At 36.2% G+C, this 10,757-nt stretch overlaps 1 protein-coding gene across 1 annotated transcript; it reads right to left on the bottom strand.

Annotated features, from left to right (window-relative positions):
* Positions 1–278: 278 nt before the first annotated feature.
* LOC107805375 (uncharacterized) lies at positions 279–2,870 on the bottom strand. Its single transcript, XM_075222312.1, has 5 exons — positions 2,487–2,870; positions 2,286–2,336; positions 1,716–2,200; positions 693–1,236; positions 279–560 (listed from the first exon to the last, which is right to left on the bottom strand). The coding sequence occupies exons 1-5, from the start codon at positions 2,868–2,870 to the stop codon at positions 279–281; spliced, it is 1,746 nt and encodes a 581-aa protein (XP_075078413.1).
* Positions 2,871–10,757: the final 7,887 nt, after the last annotated feature.

The following is a 10,757-nucleotide window of genomic DNA, read 5'->3' as shown; positions in this document are numbered from 1 at the left end:
TTATTACCAAGTAGCAATATTTATAGCTCATCTAAACTATTACAAAATTGCCTCTAACGTATCACCTACTGGACATAAAGCCCCAGTTTAGTGATACCTAGCGTTTGTTGCTTCTGCTATTGTGTTTTATTCTAGCTAACTTCCGGACACCAGTTCAATGTAGCCATTGTTGTATCTAGATAAGGGAATTTAGCAGCCCTTATGTGCACTTCCTGAATAATAAGATGAAGTAAAGTAGTTTCTGTCCTTCTCTTCTTCAGGAAAATCATAGAATTCCTCTATTGCCAACAATGATAAACAGCAGCTGCTAGTGTCATTCTGCATATTGCTGCCCTTGCACTCTTTCCTTTTGTCACTTTTGCCAACCATGTAATCTCTTCCTGCCATGCATGCTGTGTTCTTTGTATTCCTTGCCAACTCAATAAACCATTCCAGATCTTCCCTGTTATCTCACACTTGAAGAACATATGTTGTACTGTCTCAATTTCCTTATTGCACAGCGAGCATGTCTGATCTGTAACTACTCCCCATCTTGCCAGTCTCTCTTTGGTTGCTAGCCTCTATTGAATTGCCAATCTCAGAATGAATTTATATTCACTTGGGCTGCCATTGGTTGTTGCATACTTCCTCCATGGCACTTTATGAAATTCTCCTTGTAAGGATCAGTATATTTTCTTAATTGGACACTTCACCATCCTCTGAACATCTTCTTCATTCAATCCTGGCTTAGCAAAGTATTCCTTAGCCTGAAATATCTTTTGGATTGCCCAGGAAGCACTCTTTGGTTCTGTACTCCAGACTGTATGGCCCTTTATATAGTAAGTGTGTACCCAGTGTATCCATAGCTTCTCCTTCCTAGTATAGATATTCCATAGCAATTTGCAGATAGCAACTTCATTCCACAATTCCACATCAATGAAGTTCAATCCCCCTGCAACCTTAGGTGAGCATAGTTTCTCCCAAGCTATCAAAGCCTTTCTAATTGGTTCAGCATTACCTGTCCAAAGAAACCTTCTACACATAGTTTCTATGAACTGTATTACTTTCTTAGGTAACATAAAGATCTGTGCCCAAAACGTTTGTGTAGCAAATAGCACACTCTTCACCAGTACTGCTCTATCTGCATACAACAAGAACTTTGTAGTCCAGCTCTGGATCATGTTCAACATCTTCTCTATTAGGGGCTCACACTGTATAGTAGACAATCTCTTAGTACTCAAAGGAACACCTAAATATCTGAAAGGCAATTATCCCTTTGTATAACCAAGTAGCTCCACAATTTTTTGCCGAGTCAACTGATTCACCCCTCTAAAATAAATGCAACTTTTATTTGGATTGGCAATTAGTCCTGATGTTGCAGAGAATTGCTGGAAAAGCTGGTGCAGGATCTGTACATATTGTACATCTCCTTTGCAAAATAGTAGTAAGTCATCTGCAAATTCCAGCTGCACTAAATTAAACCTGGCACACCTTGGATGGAATCTAAACTTCTTGTCTCCCTTCAGTATCTTCAAAGATCTGCTCAGATACTCCATGGCCAAAACAAATAGGAAGGGTAAGAGTGGGTCTCCCTACTTTAGCCCCTTCCTTGCCTCAAAAGGTGCAGTTGGTCTACCATTTATAAGATCTGAATAGGTTACTGTCCTAATACAAGCCATTATCCACCTCACAAATACTTCAAGAAAATTGAGTAACCTTAGCACTTTTCTATGTACAGCCACTCCACAGAATCATAGGCTTTCTGCATGTCTATTTTAAGCATACATCTTGGAGATATATTCTCTCTTCCACAACCTTTTACCAATTCATGACTCATAAGTATATTATCTATGATCAATCTTCCAAGTACAAAGGCAGCTTGGCAGTTATCCACCAAGTCTTCCATCACCCCTTGCATTCTTGTAGTAATCACATTTGAGATGAGCTTATATAAAACTGTGCAATAGGAAATGGGTCTAAAGTCTCTTATGTTTGTTAGATTCTGAACTTTTAGAATCAGTGTGATTGTTGTGCAATTAATGGCTTTACACATATCTGCACTCTCAAAAAACTCTTGAACTGCTGCAGTAACTTCCTCTCCCACAATGTGCCATGTCTTCTTAAAGAAGCAGGAATTATACCCATCACACCCTGGAGCCTTTTTATCATCAATGCCCATTAGAGCTTGCTTCACTTCTTCTCTACTAACAGGTCTGATTAACTGCAATTGTTGGCTCCTGCTCAGCACATATGGCCATTCTACATGATCTCTGGGTTAACAACTGGCAGTTGTGTTGCTGCAGTACCAAGTAACCCCTATAGAAACTCAGGATCTCTACCTCCCCCTCATCTAGATTCTGTAATAAATTCCCATTACTATTAATTAACCTGTCAATGATGTTCCTTGCTTGTCTATTTTTCATGCAAGCATGGTAGAAAGTTGTGTTAGAATCTCCAAGATTAAGCCATTGTATCTTAGACTTTTATTTCATAATGCTCTCCTCTACCATTAACCATTTTTCTAGCTCCAATTTTGTTGCTCTTTCCAGCTCAACCTGCTCTATATCTTGGCCTGGGATACTCATTTGGCTTTGCAAATTTTCTAATCTCCATCTAGCATCTTGTATTTTGTTATCAATTCCACTGAACTCTTCCTTATTCATCAGTTTCAGTGCCACTTTCAGCTTCTTAAGTTTATTCTCCATTGTTAGCATTGTATGTCTACCATTTCTGGATCTCCAATTGTGTTGAACTGTCTCTTCAAAAGAATTTAAACTTGCCAGGCAGTTAAGGAATTTGAAAGGTTTCCCACATGCTTGGCTTCTGGTATCAAAATTCACACTTAAAGGGCAGTGATCTGAGAATCCAGGATTCATAGACCACCCCTCCATGTTAGGCCACTTTTATATTCATTCAGCATTCACCAGAATTCTATCAATCCTACTATGTACATGATTATTAGTCCATGTATATTGTCTTCCCATAGTTTTCAATTCATCTACTTTAGCATCCAATAAGAACTGTTTGAAATCCCTTGTCTCCACCTCTTGCACAAGGATGTCATTATATCTATCTTCACTAGTTAGGATGGTATTGAAATCACCCACTATGGGACAAGGACTCCTTATATTAATCACAGACTTCAACAACTCCTCCTATAGATTTTTCCTGTCTTGCACTGTATGCTTACCATAAACAGCACAATGATAGAAGTTGATATTCTGCTGCATTATAGTGACCTTTCCCAGTATAAATTGTTCATGAGGTCTAATCAGTGTATAATCCACCTATGTAGAATCCCATACAACCCATATTCTATCTCTAGGAGCCTCATCATAGTTGTCCACCCATTTTCAGTTATTCAAAGCCTTTCTTAATACAGACACAACATTACTCCTCTTCACTCTATGCTCTATTATGGCTATCAATACTACTTTATTAGTTCTACAAAACTTTTTTAGTTCTTTTTGTTTATACACTTTATTCAAACCCTTTACATTCCATGCTATGAAGTTCATCATGATATGATAGGTAGTTGTGGAGGTCCTTCCCTAACTTTCATGTTCTGCTTCTCTTTTTCACCTTGGGCTTCAGACGGTTGGACAATTTTTTCAGCAGTATCAACCAATGCCTTGAATGCATTACCAATGCCCACTTTTTTCTCCCTTTTGACATCTGCATACTTCTTTGTAGCAGATTTGCCTAGAGCTACTTGCCATTATGGTTCAACCTCTGGATTGCTCTGCTGTACAGTTTAAATTTCCTCCAATTGTTCAATAAACCTCCGTTGGGCATCAATTTTATCAGCTGCAGGTTCAAGTACTCTAACTTTCCTCCATTCCTGTTTCTGCATTCCTTCCCCGGTTTTTTGTATCATTCCATCCTGTTTCTGCTTCCTTTGGTCCTTGCATGTATGGCCTAGTTGACAACACTTCTGACAGTACATTGGCTTTCAATCATAGTGTACTAATTGTTCCAATACCTTGCCTTTAGGATCATAGAGCTTAATCTTCTCTGGCAATGGCTTTGTAACATCTATCTCAATTAAGACCCTGGCATATGAAATTCTCTCTACAATTGTTGTACATGCATCAGCATATAAAGGTTTTCCCAATCCACTTCCAATTTTACTTAAAGCTTGGTTGCTCCAAAGATTAAGAGGCAGATTTGGGAACTTGATCCACAGGGGAATAGTCCTCAGCACTTCTTCATTGAAATCAAAACTCCGACCATTGCCTCATGATAACTGGCCTATTGTTAATTGTATAAGGTCCATTCATCATCACCCTCTCTTTCTCTTTATTAATATTAAGCAGAATAATGAATTAGCCATCATTATGAAATAACACCTTAGGTTTCTGCACATTTGCCCATTGATTAGTGATGAACCTTTCAATAGCTCCAGTTGATAGAGTATTCCCAACCATATAGAGTATAACTGCTCTAGTCCACTTTAGGTTTTCTTCTTCGATGTCCTCATCTATCAACTGTACTACTACTTCACTATCCTTCATTACCGGGGATATATAGGTTAGATTCATACCTTTTGCTGCTAACTTGTTCTCCTGAAGAAGTCCTGCACATGATCGTCCCTTATCTATTGTTGGAATTGAGCTCTTCTGTTAGTTTACCTTATAATTATCCACGGGATTAGCCCTTTGTTCCTTGCTTGGGCTTGCCTGCACTATTCCATTGGTTTGTACCACACTCGAGATGGGTGTCTCACTTACAATCCTCATTACATTATTTCCTTTGTTTGAGTTTTCCATAGATGGCAATGTTTTGCTAGAACTCACATGTGTAGTTGTTTGATTTCGATAATTGCCCAGATCTTGCCAGTTTCCTACATCACTGTCCGGATCTAGCTCCTTCTCCTGCGTTTTCTCCTTCGATTTAGCCTTCCCTTTTCCTTGTACACATGTGCTCTCCGCCGTGAGCTTCTGGTCCATTGCTGGTGTTTTGGTGTTGTTCTTCCTCGGCCTTCCTCTTCCTCCCATTTTCGGTGGTGGCGCAGGTTAGTTAGTCACCTAACGTGCAGTTTAAAAGGCGAAAGATAGTAAAATCCCCCAAAAAATTATGTCAATATTTATGTCAATACATAAATTACAAGAATTCTTTTATTTTGGTCAACAATTCACTCCCAATAATAAATGAGGAATTTTCAGAAATTACTATTGTTTAGTGGCTATTAACTTCTTATAGCTATCATATACATAATTACTTCCTATAGCTACTATTTAGTAGTTACGGTAGTGTATTCGCTGTATTTCCGCTGTTGTATTCATGAATTCAGCAGCAAAAAAGGCCTAAAAATCAGAGTAGTCCAGCTGTATGCACATGTATTCGCGCCATGTATTCATGAATACAGCAGCAAAAAGTGCCTAAAATCAGGGCAGTCCAGTTGTACGCGCATGTATTTGCGTTGCTCTATTCATGAATACAGCAGTGCCTAAAATTCGGGCAGTCCAGCTGTACACGCATGTATTCACATGTATTCGTGCCATGTATTCATAAATACCGTTGATACCCAATTTTTCCCTGTAGTTTAGTTGTACATGCACGTATTCACATATATTCGCACTGCTGTATTTATGAATACAGTAGTAAAAAGCGCCTAAAATCATGGCATTCCAGTTCTATGCTCATGTATTCACATGTATTCGCGTCATGTATTCATAAATACAGTAACGGCAATCACCTTAAAAATAGGTATGTCCAATTGTCTAAGAGAGAGTAAAAATATAAATAGCGTATTTCATGCTTTATTTCATACCTCAATGGTAGTATATATCATAAATACTTATTCTTCTATAAAATATAAAAGGTAGATATAGAAAATAATATTTTAAAATGATTTTAATTTATAATAAATAGGGTGTATGCCTTTGCTATAGGAGGTAAAAATTCCATAATAAATAGATAAAGAAAATTTGAGATATTATCCATAAAGCATATCCCAAATCAAAATTAAGTATTTCTTTATAAGGAGCACTTAATTTATCAAAATTAAGTATTAAATAGAGTCAATGGTGACTCCGCCGTGGGAAGAGCCGCTTCCTTCTTGCTTGACAGGTGAGGCTTCCATTCACCTACGCAGGCTAAAAGTGCTCTCCAAACCGTGCTGGATAGTCACCCATCACACGGCTCTCAAACCCAACCTGTGGTGGATCTCGGGAGACAATTTTTTCTTTCTAAAAGAGGGCCTGGAACTGGGCTCTCTTCACAGCCCCTAAAGGCATTAGGAAGAGATTTAATCAGCCAGCGTAATAATTTCAATCGATAGAAAAATCTATTAAGACCTAAAACAAAGAATACCATCTCCTACGGAGTCTTTTTTATTTTGCATATCTCGAGTTTAGAATTCTCCTCAAGCTTTTTCCATCACGATTTTATCTTCAAGAACACTCGCCTTGTCGATTCTTCCCCTCGTTCCTTTTATCTTGGACATTGAGATGTTTATATATGTATATATATATATATATATATATATATATATATATATATATATATATATATATATAAGTTCGAATTGAGTTTCATATATCATACATTAAAGGAAAAAAACATCAATTGTGTGGTGGTTTGCAAATAGAATTGCTATTTTACATGTCAATGTACAAAGTTTGTTATTTATCACACTCATTAATCCGGTCCATTCCCTATATATCATCATATACCTGAGTCCCCTCCGCCTTCAAAATTAATAATAATTTTTTTTTAAAATAAAAGATAAAAGTATACATGGGTGCTACATTCTACTGTTATATTCATGACTGTTTTATCACACGTTATCATAGTCCAAAATCATTCTATCACTAAAAGATCGTACAACTTAGTTATAACATTTATAGACCATGAATATGTGTGCTATAATTGTGCAGTGGCAGATTCAGAATTTTAAAGTTATGGATGCTCTCCGAAAAAAAATTCAAAAGAAGAGGAAAAAATAAGTTTAGTTATTGGTGCTCACTCAATATTTATTTAAATATTTTAATAACTATCTAAGCAAATTTACCAAATATGATCAAGGTTAATGGGTGCTTAAGCACCCACAATTGCCCATGTGGATCCACCATTGTGATTGTGATCCTTCCAATCTTAACCATAGGCTTTAGATTTGAGCTTTGAGTATGAAAAAGTGAGAATCTTGCATTAGGGAGCGGTTTATCCCTTTCAATGGGCCTACCCGACCCGAATCTGGATTAATCGATCAATAGGCTTTCTTTAAATAAATAAAACTAACTTCAGTGGTGACAAAAATCGAGGAACCCTGATCCTATATGCGGAGGCGAGCTCGGGATTTAAAGGTGACGGGAGCACACAAGTAAATTCTCAACCAGTGCCTTCATCGGACTTTTGATCTTAAAGGCTTCAAGCAAAATATATGACCGTTCTACATACATACATACATATATACATACGTACGTACGTACACACACACATATATATATATATATCGAGGTTAACGGGATCTGATGACCCCTTGCTAAATACTTAGGTTCACCTCTATATATATCTGGTCAACGATTCACAACTCAATTGGTAAACCCAAGTCAAGTGGAGAGGTTGAGACCTCAAGTGTATACATATAAGCTTTGACTTAATTAAAAGCATGTAAGTTACTTTATGATTTCGTTTAGATATTAAAAAAACCCAATTGTTGCGAGGTCCTTTGTCTAATCCATTAGGTGATCAGATACATATCCATGCATTTTTCCCATGCAATAAAAAAGGATTTTATGGTGGAGTTAATTGATTTTTATCGCGCTCGGGTATGAGGTAAAAGTCCAAGTACGAGTTTGGCCAAATATAGTAATTTTTGTTCAAACAGTATATTTATATTTAAAAATTTATTAAATATATTTACATATTAAATTTAGAATCCAATCATTAGCATATAAAATCGTTGTCATAAAATTTAAAATACATAAAATTATAACCTTGGCTCACCTTTAATTAATAAAGACAAAGGTATATAATGCACTAGCTTTTTGTATTTTTTTTTCTTTATTTTGACATGATAACGTTGTTCCAATATAACGATTACGCAAATACTTATTCCTGTTCTACTTATATTTTTCTCCAACCAAAATTGTACTGAAGTGTGGACCACACACGCAGGGCGAATTTATAGGTTTAATTATGGATACGTGAATCTATGATTTCTCCGTAAAATTAAATATTTAAATATTTTATGTACATATTTTTTAAAAATTGGAATAATATTAACTTGTGACATTCATAGTCCCAAAAGGTTGAATAGAACACTTGGTTGAGGGTTGAATTATTTACCAAGAGGTATAAGGATTAATTCACACCAGATACATTTTTGTCTCCTTTTTTTAGTAGTGCACCCATCTACTTGAAAAATCCAAGGGGATTCAACATATAGTGCCCGTTTGGATGGTCTTATTTTAAGTGTTTTTAAGCCAAATAACTTTTAAGTCATTTTATTGTGTTTGAATATAGTAAAAAAATGCTTTTCAACCCTTGTTTTTAAGCTAAAATAACAACAACAAAAAAACTAAAATTCTTAACTTATGGCTTAAAAGCCACTTAAAATAAGTTCATCCAAACAGGCTGAGAGTATATGTACATAATATATTTTTCTACCTAACTACAAAATGTATTTTTCCCGCGAAGGTTGTCAATTGACACAATTTCGCATAAGGTGACTCCGCCACAGCTGACAACCAATATCGAACTTATTAATTCGTGATGAATCTATCTAACTCATGAAATATATGACTGATTAAATATGTCGACATATCTAGAAATGACTAATGAGCCTACAATCTGGTCCTTTATTATCTTGATAAAGTGATTAACATCTCAATTGCAGTTATCAGCCTATGACTTTTCAAGAGATAAAGTGCATCCTATTTAACAATTGGAGGCTTATTTTTGTGTTATTGGTGGTATAATTATTATCTCTATTCGTACAATAAGTTCCATTTTCACCAAAAGTCTCGGGTTGATCAAGTCCTGAAAATGAAAAAAAAAATCTGATAGATGGCGCTTTCCCTTTAATGGGACTTTTGAGGAACGAATTCAGATTAGTCGAGACCTAAATATCGGTACCGGACACTATGATTGAAAAAAAAAAAAGATGAAGCCTTTGCTATAATTGCAATGTCTGCAAATCTTTTGCAATCTTATACATTTAATTTAGAGAATCTACATTCAAGTTGCAGACAAGAGGGGTTGCTCTGATAAGCAACTTCCACTTCCAACCAAGAGGTTGTGAGTTCGAGTCTCCCCAAGAGCAAGGTGGGAAGTTCTTGGAGGGAAGGATGCCGGGAGTCTATTTGGAAACGGCCTCTCTACCTCAGGGTAGGGGTAAGGTCTGCGTACACACTACCTTCCCCAAACCCCACTAAGTGAAATTATACTGGGTTGTCGTTGTTGTTGTGTACATTCAAGTTGCTATAACCCTATGTTTTAGCCACCTTTTCTCCATAAAGATATGGTCTACACATCCCACCTACCCCCTACGATTTTACTCATTAATGAAAATTAAAAGTACAACTACATAAAACGTGATTATTCAGAGTTTCTCCAATTCAAATGGTTTTTACTTATATAGACGGACAATAACAATAAGTCAATAACAATAATATATCCATAGTAACTTCACAAGTGGATTTTGGGATAGTGTTTATGCAGACTTTACTCCAATTTGTAAAGAAACAGGGGCTACTTTCGGTAGATGCTAGGTTCAAGAAAAGCATAATTGTAGCAGAAACACGTGATCTATAACGGGGATAAAAAGTTTTGTTTACCTCGAAAATATGAGTAACAATTAAATATGATTTGTGGTTTTAAAGATATGTGATTTATTTCAATACTAGTGAATATACAAGTAATATTATGTTTAAATAAGAATAATTGATGAACCAAACCAGTGTTGTTAGAGCAATAAGGACCTCGAGCTCGAGATTATCTCGGGGCCTTGAGTTGAGTTAAGAGAGTATGAATAATAAAGTAAAAACAATAAAGCTGAAGAACAATTGTGGAGCACATTAAACGAGAAAAGCGGAGTAGAATGTTTTATTGCAGTGAATGAGATGATCTTTATAAATGATTGGAGTCCCCTTTATATAGGAGGGAAAAATCCTAATATGGTACATTTCCAATTACGGTAAAGAATTCTATTGGTACAACTGTATAACAACCTAGTACGGACTTGTACTATTTTGTATAAAACTTATCCCATAATTTATGCCCTGATCCACGCGTCCTTGAGAAATTTCCGCTTTTTTTTGAGTGTCATCGAAATTGTACTGCCCTCGAGGCAGATCATGACGGGTCTCAGATTTACTTCTCGAGGTGCGCACATCCAGGCCAGGCTCGATTCTTACTTCGAGCTTCCCGAACTCGAGCTCGGGGAATGATCAAGTCTTCAGAATCGAGCTCTCTGATTTCGACCGTATACAAACTTATTACTTATTATATATAACTAAGTAATAAATATTATAATATTATTATTATAATATTTTACTGTACTACATGATTTATTGGAAACAGAGTTTTGGACCAACGATCAAGTTGTATCCGTGTGAGCTATATGTCACGGATTGGAATCGTGGAATCAACTACGAATGTTTGCATCAAGGTAGATTGCCTATATCACACCCGGTCCCCTTGGGATGTGGCCATTCCCCAGACCCTGAATGAACGCGGGATGCTTTATACACCGGATAACCCTTTTACTAAATTAACATGATTTTTAATATAAATAGGAGCATAAAATAATTATTTTTTTGTCTCCATATTAT

This window comes from Nicotiana tabacum, chromosome 9 (assembly GCF_000715075.1).
Source record: "Nicotiana tabacum cultivar K326 chromosome 9, ASM71507v2, whole genome shotgun sequence".
NCBI classification, from domain to species: Eukaryota; Viridiplantae; Streptophyta; class Magnoliopsida; order Solanales; family Solanaceae; genus Nicotiana; species Nicotiana tabacum.
Note: the sequence above shows the minus strand (reverse complement) of the source record. Positions and strands in the feature narration are given on the sequence as shown.

Coding starts and splice junctions, on each gene's coding strand:
- LOC107805375 (XM_075222312.1), bottom strand. CDS start 2,870: ATGGAGGGGTGGTCTATGAATCCTGGATTCTCAGATCACTGCCCTTTA. Junction 2,337..2,486: donor AGCTAGAAAAATGGTTAATG/GTAGAGGAGAGC, acceptor AATTTATTACAG/AATCTAGATGAGGGGGAGGT. Junction 561..692: donor AAGAAGATGTTCAGAGGATG/GTGAAGTGTCCA, acceptor GCAATTCAATAG/AGGCTAGCAACCAAAGAGAG.